Below are 18467 nucleotides of genomic sequence, written 5' to 3' on the forward strand. Positions count from 1 at the left end.
CACTGGTCTAGCAGCACAAAGAGCCATTATGAGGTCACAGGGGTTCCACAATGCCGTCAGCAGGCAGAGGTGCCCAGGGAGGCAGGTAAACAGGCAAAGAGAGCATCCTGGGCCATGTGCACCTGTATCCATGAATAGCCCCCATGCCTATGGCGCCGGGAGGCAGGGGATGAAGGTCGCAGAGCCCAAAGGTCTTGTGTCTCAGCTCCTCGGGAGCTGGTTACGAGCCATCCGGTAAGTTATAATGCCAGAAACTCAGAGTCAACCTCTGAAACTGGGAGACAAAAAAAGGTCCTTTTATTTTTACTCATTATGCTATTAACTTATGGAACTCAGTGCTACAAGATGTGTTGGGGGCGGCTTCAAAAGGGAGTTAGAGATATTAATGGAAGATATGGCTTTGCCATAAGAGCATAAGGAAAGCCTGCTGGATCAGGCCAAGGGCCCATGTGGTCCAGCATCCCAGTCTCACACAGTGGCCAACTGGGAAGCCTGCAAGCAGATAGCCAGGGCGTTTGAGCCACCAACTTCAGATGCAATGTGCCTTCAACCACCAGTTACTGCTCTAATTACAGGACTCTTGAAAGCGTCGGGCTGGCGACTGTGGGTTACATACAGACCTTTGGTCCAAACTTGCAGGGCTCTTTTTATATTCCTATGCTGTCTCCTCAAAACTTGCTCTCTGTCATCTAGCTTCTCTCATTCATGAATTGCTCCTACCAGCTTCCACATCGCTCCTTATCCCTGTCTCTGATGATCAGAGCTAACCAAATGCTTATGCCCCACAGAGAGACCATTGCAATCCTGTTGCAGTTTGCAGAAGATCAGACCCAATGGTTACTTCAAACGGCTGCCAGTTACCGTGTCCTGAAGGCCCTGTTCCCATTTCTGGAATCCTTTGCAAGGTCAGAGCTTCTGCAAGGAAGAAAATGGGGGTGGGGGGAGAAGGAGATGAAGAATCACAGCTGTGATTGTATGGATGGTGTTCATATGGCAGGACACAAAGAGGAGACACTGAGCAAATCCTAAGTCACTTGTGATACAGTTCCAAGAATTTCAGCTTAATTCTTTTAAAATAGGTAATGTGTTTCAGCAAAAAAACAACAACACAGGAGGGCACAAAATAAGGAGTCTAGTATAAAGAAACTCAACTTCATGGCAGTTTCTTCGGTTCCTATCAAGGTACATGACGATTCAAAGTACAGAAAATAAATATACAGTCCCGAACGATCAAACCCCAGAAGTGAGCGTTCCAGTTTTCGAACGATTTTCAGAAGCCAAACGTCCGGCGCAACCTCCGTGGCTTCCAATTGGCTGCAGGAGCTTCTTGCAGCCAATCAGAAGCCGTGCTTTCGTTTCTGAACATTTAGGAAGTCCAACGGACTTCCAGAACGGATTCTGTTTGACTTCCAAGGTACGACTGTATAAGGAATTTTCAAACCTTACTGACTGAAATTTGGTTGTACATCTTATGATTTCTATTTTATATATCACAAAATCTCCTCTTGTGGATGCAGTTTGATTTGTGAACTTTAGAGGCAGAAGAAAGTTGTCAAGCACCTCCCACACAACATTACCATTTGAGAAAATATTTAAATGCCACAACATTTCAGTCTGGAGAATGGGCTAGCCAAGTTTTCAAATTTGCATGATGTTTCAGATCTTCATTTTGTGCTACAGTGGTACTTCGGGTTAAGTACTTAATTCGTTCCGGAGGTCCGTTCTTAACCTGAAACGGTTCTTAACCTGAAGCACCACTTTAGCTAATGGGGCCTCTTGCTGCCACCATGCCGCCGGAGCACAATTTCTGTTCTCTACCTGAAGCAAAGTTCTTAACCCGAGGTACTATTTCTGGGTTAGTGAAGTCTGTAACCTGAAGTATATGTAACCTGACGCGTATGTAACCCGAGCTACCACTGTACAGCTAAGTTCATCCTAAGGACCAGCAGATCGCCTACAGAAATGAAGTCTAAAAAAATCTGACATGTTCCACTTTTCCTTTCCTGGTCTCAAGAAGCCAACACGTAAGTTCTGCTGAGCTCACGACAATCCCCAGCAAGAACCAAGAAGAGATAGCAGGCAGTAGCCAGAAAGATCCCACTAAGAACCACCGGGACGAAGATGGCACAGCATTTCCCTCCCGCTCCGCAAGAGAGAACACATCTCTGCCCTCTCAGTCAATCTACACCTTGTTTGACATAGATGGGCGGCTGGATGTCTTCCGCATGCGCAAGCTGGTCTACGAGAGAGGTAGCCACACAATCTACACTGCAGAGATGCTGGTGGGGGCAAGGAGGGGGAAGCCTGTTTCTGGCATCCTTTAGCCCCAGGGGTCGCGGGTGGCGCTGTGGTCTAAACCACAGAGCCTCTTGGGCTTGCTGATCAGAAGGTTGGCGGTTCGAATCCCCGCAACGGGGTGAGTTCCCGTTGCTCGGTCCCAGCTCCTGCCAACCTAGCAATTCGAAAGCACGCCAAAAATGCAAGTAGATAAATAGGTACCGCTCCGGCGGGAAGGTAAACGGCGTTTGCGTGCGCAGCTCTGGTTTTGCCAGAAGCGGCTTAGTCATGCTGGCCACATGACCCGGAAAAACTGTCTGCGGACAAACGCTGGCTCCCTCAGCCTGTAAAACGAGATGAGCGCCACAACCCTAGAGTCGTTGCGACTGGACTTAACTGCCAGGGGTCCTTCACCTTTACCTTTTTAGCCCAGGGGTGAGGAACCTTTTTCAGCCCAAAACCACATTTTCTTCAAACACAGTGGAGAATTTTGGGAGGTAATTTGTGCACAGCACTGGGGTGGGGGGACCACAAAGAGAATGTGGTGAAAGGACACTAAATTCAGCTTCCCAGGTGCTTGATTAGTACTAAAGCCCTGGATTTTTGTGTGGGAAGTGGAGAAGAAAGCAGTTTTGAGCTGAAAAGCAGTAGCGGGGAGGGATGCTTAACCCTTTCCCCCAGCAACTTTTTTCTGTGCTGCCTGCAAAGCTGCATCCTCTCCCTTCTCAGGTTTAGACACATGCTTGCAAGATTAACCCCAACTCTGATTCCGCCCCACCACTACTGCAGTGCTATCCATCAGGCATCTCAACTGGATCGGGACCCGTTTAAAACTGTGGTTTGGTGTTATTACACTGGGGGGGGGGTGTCAATGTAGGGTAATGTGTCTTTTCTTAGGCACACATCCCAGTGAGAGGAAGATCACCTGGAAGTTTCTCTTTGGGGTGTACCCGGAGAAATCCACAACTGAAGAGAGGAAGGAGCTGGACCAGCAAATGTCCTCTCAGTATCGGTGGATGAAGCGCTCGTGGAAACAGCGCTTCCCCTGGGCTGCCGTAATGAGGGTTCATTCCGACTGTAAGTACAACCAATGCCTGCTGGCTTTGTATCCTGCTACATCACCTCCCACTGGGTGGAGCAACGCCTGGCAAATGATGCTTTGTTTACTATTCACTTACTCCTATAGTGGAGCTTTCCTTGGCGATCCAGAGACATGACGAACAATGGAGGGAAGCTGAAACAGCCAGTCCTCCTACAGATATCTTTGATGAGGTGAGATATGAAATAGAAAATTACTTTCTTGAAGTGGACATTAATTATGTTGAGGGGGTAGGGTAATGAGCTGGTGAGCAAGGCGTAATTTAACTCAAGCTCGGCAAAGCTTAGTCCTAAAATTTGTTTTCAGTACATTCCTGTTTCAGGAAGCTTTTAATGTTTAACAGACCACTGTATTTTAATATTTTGTTGGAAGCCGATAAGAGTGGCTGGGGAAACCCAGCCAGATGGGTGGGGTATAAATATATTATTATTATTATTATTATTATTATTATTATTATTATTATTATTACACAACCCTGGGAAGACTGTTTCTTTAAAAAACAAAAACAAAAAAAGAGAGTCAGGCTTTAAGCACATGCAGAGTGAAGATTTTCCAGTTACCACAAAGTGACTCTTAACAGGACACATAGAGTTAGTGTTTCCCAAACTTGGGTCTCCAGCTGTTTTCAGACTACAATCCCCATCATCTTTAGCTAGCAAGACCAGTGATGATGGGAACTGTAGTCCAAAAACAGCTGAAGACCCAAGTTTGAGAAACACTGAGTTAGAGGCTTCCACATCAGAGGACATTTCTTCCAAGTGGTGTTGAGGCCTAACGTCCCTTCCTTCCTCCTTTTTCTTAAAAGGAAATTGTAATGACTTGGAAATCTCTGCCTTTTAACTCTCAACAAAGGGTGGTGTAAAAAAACCAAACCACTCCTTGCACATTCGAAGCCAGCACATCAGAGAAAAGACTTACCCCAAATCTTCTCCCAGACATTGTAATTCTTATATTCTTTGTGGAGAAAAACATTTAAACGCCTGGCTGCAGTTTGAAAAGGTGCAGCCCAGCAATGGGTGCTACATGTGGTGTTCCCCATGCATGTATTTAACTCTTAGGACCGAACCAGATGACAAGACAGTGTAAGATCCACAGAGTGGATATCCTGCAGGATTGGTTTTTGTTAGCTAAAAGCAGCTGTAGGGAATGGTGAACCACTTCAGAGCCATGACACTGGGGGAGGAGTGGAGTTGTGTGTGTTTTTGTCCCTTTACACTCTGTATGTTTCCCACATCTGAAAAATGGTGGCAGGTGGGAGGGTGGTAGTTAGATCAGGAAAACAACAGCAGAAGGAGGAATTAAGCCCCACCTTACCCCAGAATTCTAGTCAATCCACCCTTACCCTGCATGGCTGCTTTTCACTTTCAAGGAAATGGATCTTGACTCTTGAGAAGGGATTGATGGAAGGAAGAGAGCCATGTCAGGGATCTCCTGGTGTCTTAATCCTCCTATTTTACATTGTTCATAGAGTATAGGGCTCCATCTTGAGAAGGTTTTCAAAAGCATCTACTGGCCACAGAATCCTGGACCAGGTTGGCTCTTGGCCTAATCCAGCACACAATTACTCTGTTCCCAGACATGGGGTGGAGCTGAGAACTCACGAAATATGCTTCCAAGCATCAGTGTGCTAACTAGCCCTTCCTTAATGTTAAGTTGTTCACATATTCACAGGCCAGAACAGAACTGAATTGAAGGGTTCAGTCAGCCTGCTTATATAGAGTTCTAGTACAACGTAACTGTAACAAATTTCTAAAACTATCCAATCACTGAACGTCACTTTCGATCCCTTATTTGCATAACTATCTACAGTATCCCCCTGCTGGCCCAGGGTGAGAACTTCAGTACATAACACCTAACGTCTCCCACTCTAACGTCAATGCAATTCTGTCTTTCGTCAGCATAGCCTGCCCTTCCAGCACATTAACGAGCAACAGTTCCAAAAGGCGCTGCAAGACATTGATGCCGACGTACCCCAGACGGACAGACACCGGACATTCTTCCAGTGAGAAGTTGGCCCTCCCAGCTGAGCCGAAACAAAAAGTTGGGCTTTCCAGCAAATTTTGAAAATTCAGATTCTGAAAATTCAAAGGGGGGATTTCCTGAATTATGTACAGGCCTGGTGTAAACTATGACCACCACTTCCCCCACAAGCTGGAATCAGCTCACCAAGTCCTGTTCTCACACATACACACATCCATTTTTGCAAACCCAGGCAGACAGGAATCAAATCTACTGGAGGGTTGCTGCTCATACCTGGCAGTTTTCATTTAGTTTGGTAGGCATTGTGCAGGTTTGAAGTCAAATATTATAATATCCCAACAGATTACAGTGGTGCCTCGCAAGACGAAATTAATTCCTTCCGCAAGTTTTTTCTTCTTGCGAGTTTTTCGTCTTCGATGCACGGTTTCCCATAGGAATGCATTGAAAATCAATTAATGCGTTCCTAGGGAAACCGACTTCAGACCAGGTCCGGGGACAGTCTGTCCCCCAACCTCTTCTGAAGGCTGGGGGGGGACAAGGGCTTTTCTTCCCACCCCCAGCATTTTAAAAAAACCCCGGGACAGCGGAGGGCTTCTCCGCTGTCCGGGGCGATCTTAAAATGCTGGCGGGCGGCATTTTAAAATCGCCCCGGGACAGCGGAGGACTTCTCCGCTGTCCGGGGCGATTTAAAAGCCCTTGGGAAGGCATGCAGGGGGGACAAAGACTTTCGCCCCCCCGCCAGCCTTCAGAAGAGGTCCTGGACCTCTTCTGAAGGCTGGCGGGGGGCGAAAGTCTTTGTCCCCCCTGCCTGCCTTTAAAAGCCCTCCCGGGAGAGCGGACGAAAGGGTTTTCCAGGACCTCTTCTGAAGGTTGGCGGGGGCGAAAGTCTTTGCTCCCCCCCCTCCCGCCTGCCTTCAAAAGCTGTCCGGCCAAGGCTTCGGCTGCCGCTGCTTGCGGAGAGTTGCCGGCATGCCGAAGCCTGCGCGCGCTGAGATCAGCGCGCCCAGGCTTCGCGGACCTCTCCTGCCTTCAAAAGCCATCCGGGATAGCGGGAAGCGCTTCCCTGCTATCCCGGACTGCTTTTAAAATGCTGGCGGTGGGGAGCAAAGCCTTTCGGCCCCCGCCAGCCTTCCTGGACCTCTTCTGAAGGCCAGAGGGGGGGGAAGGCTTTGCTCCCCACCGCTAGCATTTAAAAGAGGTCCCCGGAGATTTCCCTATGGGCTTTCGTCTTGCGAAGCAAGCCCATAGGGAAATTCGTTTTGCAAAACGCCTCCAAAACGGAAAACCCTTTCGTCTAGCGGGTTTTCCGTCTTGCGAGGCGTTCGTCTTGCGGGGTACCACTGTATACCCAAACATGGACAAATCTGCCCTCTCCTTCAGGAAGAAGTGCACAGAACATTTCTTCCTGGGAATATTTGGCTTGTAACAGCAGAGGAATTTGACATACAGGACTTCTCCAAAACTCAGATCACGTTACTAAGCTGTCAGCATTCGTCAAAAGCTGGAATGTGCCCTGCTCCCCACAATCTGGGGGGGGGGAGGGGGGACCCCACACCTCAAAATGAAAACTTTTGGCCAAGAAACATATGATCACCCATCTCCAGTATCACATTTCCTTTTCATTATTCGTTTTATCTTAAGAGCAGCTCTGATTTTTGCTCAGAGATCAATGGCGCTAGTGGAAGGAGTGTTTAAACCTTCCCACTCCTGTGATGCTTTGCTGGTCTAAATCTACCATGACACTGCTGTTAGCACCAGTGGGTGGGTGGGATTTAGATCAAGAAAGGAGGGCAGGGCAAAGGGTTAAGCATTCCCTAATCTAGCATCACTCCTCCAGGCAAAACTAGAATCCCCTCACACACAGAGAGAGAACTGTTTCGAAGGGTGCATTTTTAAAAAAATATATTATTATTATAATTTTAAGTTGAAAAATCCAATCAGAAATTGTCACTCCTGTGTTGGACCTGAGATAACTAGGTTTCAGGTTATCCCCATGCAGAACCTGATACACCTACGTATATACCTTTTACGCAAATTGCCCTGTACAAGCCGACTTGCCAATCCTTTTGTAGTACCTACTGTTAGATTCCTCCCTGCTTTCCATTATCACACATCCAGCCCTTTCCAGCCCTTCTCCTGCCCTCTCTGGTCCTGAATATCTTATTTTGTAATTCCTGTACTACAGCAGAGCTTTGAGGCAGCAATTGGGGAATACTCTCTACCCTCCAAACCTCTATTGTTTATATACAGGTTTTAACGTAGCCTCCCCCAAAGAATGCCGGGGATTGTAGTTTGGTTAGTGTTGAGAATTCTCCCTTGGAAATCCCTATTCTCACTGCTACTGTCCACCAAGCCTCCTTGAAGAGCAGGAATAGTCGTTGACATTGTCGATACATCCAGTAGTGCGCGGCAGGAGAGCTGAAAATAAGGCCAATATATTTCACCTCTGATATCAGACAGTTTGGTCAGAACAAAGTATACACCTCCAGAATGAGCTCCCGTTGCTCAGTCCCTGCTCCTGCCAACCTAGCAACATCAAAGTGCAAGTAGATAAATAGGTACCACTCTGGCGGGAAGGTAAACGGCATTTCCGTGCGCTGCTCTGGTTTGCTAGAAGCGGCTTAGTCATGCTGGCCACATGACCCGGAAGCTGTACGCCGGCTCCCTCGGCCAATAAAGCGAGATGAGCGGCGCAACCCCAGAGTCATCCGCGACTGGACCTAACGGTCAGGAGTCCCTTTACCTTACTTCTGGTAAATGAGCCAACCGAACCGCTAGAGCAGGCATAGGCAAACTCGGCCCTCCAGATGTTTTGAGACTACAATTCCCACCATCCCTGACCACTGGTCCTGTTAGCTAGAGATGATGGGAGCTGTAGTCCCAATACATCTGGAGGGCCAAGTTTGCCTATGCCTGCGCTAGAGAGCTGTGAACATTTGTGTCCTGGGCTACCCATGTACTATCTGAAACCAAAGGGGCGCATTGGTTGCCAGATGTGATTCCCCCCCCCCCCAGCTCTCCTACACCACTATTGAATCGACTTTAATTCTAGGGCTCTGACTGGGAACATGTGAAGGAATAGCGGGGGGGGGGGGCTCCTCTGAGTATGTGCCAAGTGCCTTTCCCTTGCCCGTGGATAATCCCAGTTAATGGATCTAAGGAACTGGCCACTCAAAGCTGTCCCAGGTGCTTTCACCTCTCTTTTTAGAACTAATTTGGGGTACACTCGTGATCAGGGCCGCCACCATAATACCTAGCATATGGATTTATTCTCTCTCCCCAGACGCGAAGGACTAGTGAATCTGCTTTACCTCCGGGAAATTCTCGTCACGTACGTGGCCTTCCACCAAGGTGAGGAAACTGCTGTACTCGACCCACTTCCAGGAATCTCACTTGATGGCATCAGATGTCTGCCTGCCAGCTTCCCTGCTCCATTCACCTCCACCCCTCTATCCGTTCCTGACACTTTACAGGCCTGCCATTCATCATTTATATGGTGCTTTTAATTTGCCACGTCCTTTTCAACCCAAACTGTTTCTCAAAGAGGCGTAGGGCTTTTCTCAAGGCAGTTCAGGGGCGGAACAGACCTTCCCCTCAAGAGGTCTCTGCTAAACATCCCACAGCCAGCAGTGTAGACCGTGCTAGATATAGTGCCTACATTTTTGCACAATAAGGAATGTGCAAAACTCCCTAGACCCACTCTGTATGCATCACACTCACGTGTCTAAGCCCACATGTGTGTCCACCGCTCATGTGTATTCATACACACGCTACCAGGGTTCTTTAGAGCGGGGGGGGGGGGGGGGAGTCAGGGCTGTTAAAATGGTGCTTTAAATGTATGCCATGGATGTGACCTTAGCATCCTCGCTTTCTACAGAATCCCATCATGAAAATATAAAACCGCAGACCCAAAGATGACATCCAGACCAATCTTGCCAATCCTATACTTCTGTCATAGATCTAGCGTACCAGAGTCTGTGAAGTGTAGAAATTAATAAAGGGTAGTGGGTGGCGCTGTGGTTAAAACCTCAGCACCTAGGACTTGCCGATCGCATGGTCAGCGGTTCGAATCCCCGCGGCGGGGTGAGCTCCCATCGTTCGGTCCCAGCTCCTGCCCACCTAGCAGTTCGAAAGCACCCTTAAGTGCAAGTAGATAATTAGGTACCGCTTTATAGCGGGAAGGTAAACGGCGTTTCCGTGTGCTGCTCTGGTGCCGGTTTGCCAGAGCAGCTTCGTCACGCTGGCCACGTGACCCGGAAGTGTTTGCGGACAGCGCTGGCTCCCGGCCTCTAGAGTGAGATGAGCGCACAACCCTAGAGTCTGTCAAGACTGGCCCGTACGGGCAGGGGTACCTTTACCTTTACCTTAGTATTTAGACAATGGGACACGGGTGGCGCTGTGGGTTAAACCAGAGAGCCTAGGATTTGCCGATCAGAAGGTCGGTGGTTCGAATCCCCATGACGGGGTGAGCTCCCATTGTTCAGTCCCAGCTCCTGCCAACCTGGCAGTTCGAAAGCACGTCAAAGTGCAAGTAGATAAATAGGTACCACTCCAGCGGGAAGGTAAACGGCGTTTCCATGCGCTGCTCTGGTTCACCAGAAGTGGCTTAGTCATGCTGGCCACATGACCTGGAAGCTGTACGCCGGCTCCCTCGGCCAGTAAAGCGAGATGAGCGCAGCAACCCCAGAGTTGGTCACGACTGGACCTAATGGTCAGGGGTCCCTTTACCTTTATTTAGACAATATTTGGGATATGAAGGGAGAATACAAGCTGCAGAACTGTGCCACGCAATAAATTCCTGAGCTAGGCTTCTGCGAAACAGCTTGGCTGGGCTAGCTAAGTGCAGAGCCATGAAAAAACAACAGGGAGCCAGGGACAAAACCATTAACTGTCCTTGGCAATGCAAGATGCTATCCTTCCCTCCTGCTCTGAGGAATGGACAGCGAAAGGAGATCTGGGAGGTAGCCAAGGTGGCAGGAGCATGTTGTCACAGGAAAAAGTGTCCTTTTTGAAATCTAAAGGTGCAGGAGGAAGTAGACAGGATTCCAGGCCACGAAGGGCAAAACCACCTTGGCAGGCTGGGACAGAGGCACGAGAGGGGCTGCAGGAAGCCTTGAACTCCATGCCTGCTGGCTGGAGGAAGTTGCACCGAGAAACCAGGAGCCATGACTGACTGTTGCTTTGGACCCCAACTTGCTGAAGCTATGAGAGACACTCTTGGGGTAGAATGTTCTGCACCCCTCCATTGAAGGCTTAGGTGTAAATATGTGTAAAATAAACCCCATTTCTTCATTACACTAGCCTCAGTTTTCCCAATGGAAGCACAATAGCTGGGCACGTGCCTGGACCCCCTGGAATCTTGCTACCGCTCGTCACAGGTTAGGGGTGGCTCATAACCTCTTTAACAATACATTCTTTCTCTGCTTTTAAAGCAATGCAAGAGTAAACAGGGTTGTTGCAGAGTAAAGGGGTGCAAAGATGTAGTCAGCAATGGGTAATTGCAGTAGTGGGCTCAGATTGTGATCTTTGGGGATTCCAACTACACAAGTATATCATTCCCCCCCCCCCTCTGTGAACAGTAGAGGAGCATGATGTTCTGGATTCATGATTCTGTGATCTTTTGAGCTATTTATTATCCCTTTATTGCATGACACTTTGCACATGCCATGTTTCCCCCCTGAATGGCTGCGAGGCGGGCTGGCAATTCCGGGTGCCAACAGCACTTCTTCCCATAGCTGTCAACCTTCAGATTTGAAAATAAGGGATCAGCAGCCTCACCTGTCCCGGGGACAGTCTACGGGATATCTAACAATCCAGGATAGCAGCAGGAAGCAGCGAGAAACAGCGATAGAATAAGGGAATTTCCTGCAAAAAAAAGGAAGGTTGACAGCTATGCTTCTTCCCTACTGCTGGTTTCTTTCCTCCTCTGCAGACATCGGATATTGCCAGGGCATGAATGACTTTGCCAGCCGCTTTCTGGAGACCTTGGAAAATGAGACTGAAGCCTTCTGGTGCTTTGTGGGCTACATGAGACGTTCAGCGTGGAATTTCACCACCATGGGTGTTCGCCGCAAGACACGTGAGAAAACAGGGAGGGAGAGGGAGAAACACCTCCCCACAGCCCTGACACAAACATACATTATCCTCTCCAGGTTTAAGCACTAGGAAGGAATGGGCTGTTCTGAAAATTTTCAGGGAATGTGGATTGTGGAAAGCGCCAACTGAATGCTGCCTGTGATGTCACTCCCAAAATTCCCATAATCATTTTGCAACTGCCCCCCCCCCTTTAAATGCCTTAGAATTAACATATTGTCAGAGCTGCCTCCAGGTCCCAGCTCACAGAGGACCAACGCTAGCCGGTAGTAATGTACAAAAGTCTTTATTGAAGTACAGTTTCCATTTCAAGCCGCAGCGCGCAGCTCTACGTCTTAGAAGCTAGACCGGCGAAGCTCCATCTGAGTCTCCACCCCCTGTACACCAACTCAAGACTCTAACCTTACTCCACCTCTTCCGTCTCTCCTTTCTCCTCTGGGTCCTTCTGCCCCCCGGGGTCCCCTCCTTTCTGGACTCTTCTGACGCTGACCCCCCTGAATCCTCTCCCTCCTTTCGGCGGGCTTTAGGACCTGGCTCCCTATCCGGGCTACCGACTGCGCCGCCCTCCTGTACATTTGAACTTGGCGCGCGCGCCCAGCCTCCAACCTTCCTCTTGACCGTTTCCTCGCTCTCCGATGGAGGCGTGGCCAATCCTGACTCATCTCCTCCCGCTGTCGGTGAGCCGCCTGACCCCGATACCTGGGACTCCTCCCCCCCTACTGCGCTCTGGTGGGGAAGCTGGTCCTGATTTCCAACTGCTGCTCTCTGAGTCCCCTCTGGCCCCTTCTTCCTGGGGTGTCCCCCTAGGCACCCCCCTTGCTCTGACCATGGGAGCCCCTTTCTGTGAATCTTCCGATTCGCTGGAAAGACTCAGAGACCTCGGGCCGCTGTCATCGCTAACATTTCCTTCGGATTCCTCCCCCTCGCTCTCTATTTCCTCCCTTTCCTGTGCCTCTGCTCCTGAGCCCCTGACACATATGAATTGGTAAACATACATGTGGCATAGGGGAAAGAGGCACAACCATTGCTCACCCCATGTTCCATTTGCTAGAATGCAGATCTGCCATGCAAATTGCAAAATTAGGAAAAAACCTCGCTCACACCATGCGTGAAGAACCTAGCTGTGGCCTCTCTACATATTTTAACTGTCTTCAGTCAGGGAAAAAGAAATATGGGAGTGGGCAGTTAACCAAGCAGTGGAAAGGGACATTGGGAGAGAGGAGGCAGTGGTGTAGCGTGGGTTGCTGGCATCCCGGGCAGGCAAGCTGAAGCTGACAATGGAGCAACCCCCCACCACAGCCAAGCAGGGCCATGCTGCACCGCCTGCCTGCACGCACAGGGTGAGCCTGCCCGGCTGACGTGGCCCTTGGCGGACGAATCATCCTGACGCCTGCAAAGAGAAGAGAGCCGGGCTAGGCTATGCTGAGGTTGCCCCTTGCCCGCCTCCCTCCATCGGTGCCTGCTCACCATGGGCCTAGGCTGTTCCCACCGCCAACAGGGAGAGGGAAGCATATGCACCCCCAATGCACCCAGGGCAACTGCCCCTCTCACACACACCCAACGCTATGCCACTGAGAGGAGGTATATAGTCTCCTGGCTTCTACTTGCTGGACCATGTGTATTCGGTCAGGCATAGGCAAACTCAGCCCTCAAGATATTTTGGGACTACAATTCCCATTATCCCTAGCTAACAGGACCAGTTGTCAGGGATGATGGGAAATGTAGTCCCAAAACATCTGGAGGGCCAAAGTTGCCTATGCCTGTATTAGGTCTTAGATTGAAGGAGAGAGGGTATTGATAGGCAGAGCTGTGTGCAATTAAAAAGAAAAACCTGCGCTAAGAAAAGCTAAATTCTGCAACCTGAATAAAGCCAAAGGGCATACATTTGCTAAAGAATCTACTTTGTTCAGCTTTTGCAAGTCATGGGGAAGAAAAAGAAGCTCCACTCCCCACCCCAGCAAAGTCCACCGGCCTTGGACATTTTACCAGGCATTACTCATGATGTGCATGTAATGTTTCCTCCAGGTGAGAACACCTCTTTTGACATGTTGGCAACCTTCGCAAATCAGGATCTTTGTCACCACCTGTCCCAGTTTTGTCCCTCTCCAGAGAGCAGTTTGTTGAGGGCAAAGATGGCATGGGGACATGGAGTTGGTTGGTTGGTTGGTTGAGTGCATGATGTGAGGCATTCTTTTGGCACTGTGGGTTAAACCACAGAGCCTAGGGCTTGCCAGTCAGAAGGTCGGCGGTTCGAATCCCCGCAACCGGGTGAGCTCCCGTTGCTCGGTCCCTGCTCCTGCCAACCTAGCAGTTCGAAAGCACGTCAAAGTGCAAGTAGATAAATAGATACCGCTCCGGCGGGAAGGTAAACAGTGTTTCCGTGCGCTGCTCTGGTTCGCCAGAAGTGGCTTAGTCATGCTGGCCACATGACCCGGAAGCTGTACGCCAGCTCCCTCGGCCAATAAAGCGAGATGAGCGCTGCAACCCCAGAGTCGGTCACGACTGGACCTAACAGTCAGGGGTCCCTTTACCTTTACCTTTCTCCTGCCTGCACAGAAATCTGTGAGGAGCTTCTGAAACACGTGGACCCAGAACTGCATGACCACATCGAGAGCGTGTCCAGTGACAAGCTGCTCTTTTGCCTCAGGTAAAAAAAACAACCCACCTCCCTACAAACCCTGGACAAGGAGGAGGGAGCAAACTGCAGAGATCCCCACAGAAGGGATGGCTCTCAGCCAGCATGCAGAGGTGGCCAAATTCTGCAACAAGAGCTTGATTTTGTGACCTGCATAAATCATACAAATTAAGCCCATCCTGAATAATTGATTATGCAGACACAAGTTTTGCATAATCAGCATCTATGTCTCTAAGATATGGAAGCTAGCACCCATGCAAAGACCTCTTTAAAATACAAAGCTTTATCTGTGTGTTTCTTTCCTTATATACTATACTAGGCCTTCCACTCTTGCTGTCAACTTGTCCAATATGTGCTTCTTAATTTCTAGCTCTGATTACTGGGGCTGGTGGAAAAAAATACATGCTGTTCATGCTCAGAGACATCACACATTAAACGGGACAAAGTGTTCCAAGGGTGCTAGTGCTGAAACCCCAGGAGAGTGGTCTGCGTCAGATTTGACCCAGGCCGAGGAAGGACTAGAAATGGGCTAGAGGGGTCTGTAAAGAAGTGAGCTTTTGTCAGTGTAAAATGAAAGGCTAAGACCATCAGTTTTCCTTATCCATCACCTCTTGGAACCCTCTATGTCAGGGGTAAGCAACCTAAGGCCCAGGGGCCGGATGCGGTCCAATCGCCTTCTCAATCCGACCCACGGACGATCCAGGAATCAGTGTTTTTACATGAGTAGAATGTGTGCTTTTATTTAAAATGCATCTCTGGGTTATTTGTGGGGCCTGCCTGGTGTTTTTACATGGGTAGAATGTGTGCTTTTATATATGTGAATATATATAAATATATATAAATGCATCTCTGGGTTATTTGTGGGGCATAGGAATTCATTCATTCCCCCCCACAAAAAAAAAAATATAGTCCAGCCCCCCATAAGGTCTGAGGGACGGTGGACCGGCCCATGGCTGGAAAAGGTTGCTGAGCCCTGCTCTATGTGCCTCTATGTCAGGTGGCTGCTGCTACTTTTCCAGAAGGACCTAGACCACTCTGATGCTGTGAGGGTCCTAGAGATCAGCGCCTTGGAATCTGAGAGGATGAATTTTGGAGCCTGGATCTGGCTGACTCGTAGGGAAGGTGAGCCCTGTGCTCTTGGGAAGCAGGTCCCTGGAGGCACAGCAGTAGCATAAACTGCGATTCCTCCACCTGGGGACAAGAATGGCGCACTTCATTCTGCCATGCGAGCATTCTGCTGCCTCCTTTCACTGTGCATTTATACCAGGCCAGAAATGCCTTAGGGAGAAGGAAAAGGTGTTTCTGGGATCTTCTTCTTCTTTGGTGATCACTCGTAGCAAAGTAAGATTGTCTTCCATAAACACGGTTTTAACAATGAGTCCATAAGTGACTGTGGAGGCCAATTCTGAATCCACACATCCTTCCACAGTGGGGACATTGGTTTCCGGACGGGAGTTCATCACAGTGTGGATTTGCCAATTTCCTCTTAGCACGTTTCTGGGATAAACTATTACAAAGCAGGGAAGTAGGTTTCAGCATACAATTTAAAGGCAGCAGGTGGTCAGTTAATTAATGTTTATTTTTGCAAGCCACCAACTCACTCAAAAAAAAAAAAAGGTGATGATCTACAGTTTTTATTTCTACAATTGTCACCATTTTGGCACCATTTTTATTTTCTTGCCTCAGATTGTCTTGGCAAGTGAAATGCCTCCTTCAGCACAATTTCAGTGGCAACATTAGAAAATGATCCAAATGGGAGTCAAATTCTAAGAGGGAGCCAAACTATAAGGTGCTACGAAATTTTGAATCTGTGTGAATCTTTGCTTCAGCTCTAATGGGAGAGCAGGGAGTTGCTGGTTTCCTCAGAGGGGACTTTATCAAGGAAAAGCCCCTTTACGCAACCTTGCTCCACAACTCATCCCCACCCCCAGGTCTCCCATCACTGAGTTCCCCTGGGGCCTCACTCCCAAACAACTCCCTGAATTGGTTTAGGTCCACAATCCAAAAGAAGTCTTGGAGAAAGCATACAATATTCTCTGCCAATAGGTGAGGAGCCCCTGCCAGGCCCTTTCACATCTGTAGATCGGGAGGAAATCACGTTTGAAGTGCTGCTTTGCATTGCTGTCCTGATCAAGAACAGGAGGAAGCTGCTGCAATACCAGGACGTCAGTGACTTTTACCTGTTTGCACAGAGGTAAGCAACACAGCTACCTATGAAGTGGAGCTTTAAAGTTCTGGAGATGCATGTTGTACTAGTTAAGGGCAGTAGAGGCTGGTGTGCCCATTATGACTGGCTAGGGAGACAGACACTAGGTGGGGCCAAAGCCAGGAAACTAATTCTGCTTATCTCCAGCTGAAGCAAAGAAAAAGCAGGCAGTGCTCCTCTGTCCCGTTCCTTCCTGGGTCTTCTCCTCACCTGCTGGGCAGCACACTTGGAGACCTTGGAGACACAGTAGGGGCAGACAATAGAAAGAAACTGGTCTTTTATGCCACTTCAGCTGGAGATGTGAAAGGCAATGTCAGATGTCTGAGGCAAGAGATGACAACTTTGATATTGTCTACACAGATGTTTCTCTGCTGCTGCATCTGCCTGGCCTTTAAGTGTAAGGACTTACGGAGAATATGGCTAGATCAGATCACAGGTTCATCTAGGCTAGCAACAGGGTCCAGCCTCATTGCTAAAGAATTGACCGCTTAGCTAGCTGGGTCATCATCCTGACCCAGCACTCCTGCGCTTCCAAAAGAGGAGTCCAAGTGTGGTTCCCAGCAAGTCGTGTGATATGAGTTTGCTATCAAACGTGGGTAGCTGGGCTGATGATTTTGCTACTCTTGGCACAGGTTGCAGGGGAGACTTCAGCTGAACACACTGCATGGAGAAGAGCGGCGGTAATGAGTGACCTCTTGAGAGCAGGGATCTAAAGAGGACTACAAAGAACACCCCACCCCCCATGGACTTGAGTGGTCCCTGAAGGAAGAAATGAGATCACCATCTCTTTGGAAGCCAATCTCCAATGAAGCTATAAGCAATATCAACCTAGAATTTTGTCACAGCCTCTTAATAAGCAAACATAGAAACTAGGACACCTTCTCCACCTCAGACCTAAATATCCTACAATATTAGTTTCTGCCCATTTCAAACGAGATGTGGCTCCCACTCAAGGGATGCTGTGAGTTGCAGTTCTGTTTAAAGTTGTTGGGCTTTCTAACCAAAGGCACATGTACACTACAGACTTAAAACTGATTTAACAGTCATTCCAGCTCCTCAGGACACACGGGGAACTACCGCTCTGTCTGTAGGAATCTCTCAGCACCTTCACCAAAATTACAGCTCCCAGGATTCTTCGAGAGAAAGCCAGGACAGTTAAAACCGCAATAAAACCAATATACAGGTTTGTAGTGTAGATTTGCCCTAAAACTTATCGGCACATTCACAAAACAAATGGCAATTACCAGTGTTCATTACCAACGAAAAACACCCAGGGCTAACCATTTTGCATGATGAACCAAGGAAAATGAGGAACGGTTTGGAGAGCAAAATTGTGCCTTGAACCCAGAGAGATGACAGACACACTGGTATTTCTGCAAAATGTCTCTTTTGAGGCTGTGGCTGTTTGCGGGGAGGGGATTCAGGGACCGTACAGATGCTTAGAATTCTAAAGTCTAAATACCGAAAACTTTTCATAGATAGGGAGCGGAATGTTCCCCTCTTCCTCTTCCCTCACTTTTTCCCATTATCCATCATAAACTCCATAATCTAGAAGGTGGTTTTACTGCTCTACCCCTTGGCAGTTGCTGGGCCTGAAAGCACTTATATTCGCTTGATTTCCTTAAACCAGGAGTGAGAAACTTTTGGCCCTCCAGATGTTGCGGAACTACAACTATCAATCCCAGTAAGCATGGGCAAATGGCCAGCAATGATGGGAGTTGTAGTTCAGCAACATCTAGAGGACCAAAGATTTTCTACCCCTGCCTTAAACCATTATAACCCCTGAACTGGAGAGGGATGCAGAGAAAAACCCAACAGAAATTGTTTTAAAAGATTTGGGGCACGTGGTCTGTGGGGAGAGACACAAGAACTGGAATGTTTCAGAGTTCATTTTACAGTGAACAGGAAGAGAAATATATGGAGTATCAGCAAAAGCAATGGCTTTTTCAGAAAGAAATGTCCCCACCCCACCCCTTCATTCCTGGCCTAAAGAAACAGCTCAGTATCTGGTATTCTGTGCCTGCACTTTACTGCTGTGGGTCAGGGAATCTGCTGGCTGAATGTTTTTCTCATATTAAAAAGCAAAACCTCCATGCACGTAGAACAGTCCTGTTAGAGAAGGATGTCCCCCCCCCCCCCCCCACAATACACTCACACTGGAAGGTCATTCAAGCCTG

At 48.6% G+C, this 18467-nt stretch overlaps 1 protein-coding gene across 1 annotated transcript; it reads left to right on the forward strand.

Moving 5' to 3' along the window:
* Positions 1 to 90: 90 nt before the first annotated feature.
* On the forward strand, positions 91 to 18268 carry LOC114586086 (uncharacterized). The gene is made up of 12 exons (XM_028709023.2): positions 91 to 234; positions 789 to 905; positions 2015 to 2250; positions 3175 to 3354; positions 3464 to 3549; positions 5275 to 5378; positions 8640 to 8707; positions 11289 to 11435; positions 14006 to 14096; positions 15082 to 15206; positions 16131 to 16278; positions 16923 to 18268. The coding sequence occupies exons 1-12, from the start codon at positions 131 to 133 to the stop codon at positions 16972 to 16974; spliced, it is 1458 nt and encodes a 485-aa protein (XP_028564856.2). The 5' UTR covers positions 91 to 130; the 3' UTR covers positions 16975 to 18268.
* Positions 18269 to 18467: the final 199 nt, after the last annotated feature.

The sequence above is a fragment of the Podarcis muralis genome, chromosome 2 (assembly GCF_964188315.1).
Source record: "Podarcis muralis chromosome 2, rPodMur119.hap1.1, whole genome shotgun sequence".
Lineage (NCBI taxonomy): Eukaryota > Metazoa > Chordata > Lepidosauria > Squamata > Lacertidae > Podarcis > Podarcis muralis.

Excerpts from the sequence above, each read along its gene's own strand:
- LOC114586086 (XM_028709023.2), top strand. The coding sequence starts at position 131 with ATGAATAGCCCCCATGCCTATGGCGCCGGGAGGCAGGGGATGAAGGTC. Across the intron at positions 3,550-5,274 it reads CTACAGATATCTTTGATGAG|CATAGCCTGCCCTTCCAGCA; the intron begins GTGAGATATGAA and ends GTCTTTCGTCAG. Across the intron at positions 16,279-16,922 it reads TTTTACCTGTTTGCACAGAG|GTTGCAGGGGAGACTTCAGC; the intron begins GTAAGCAACACA and ends CTCTTGGCACAG.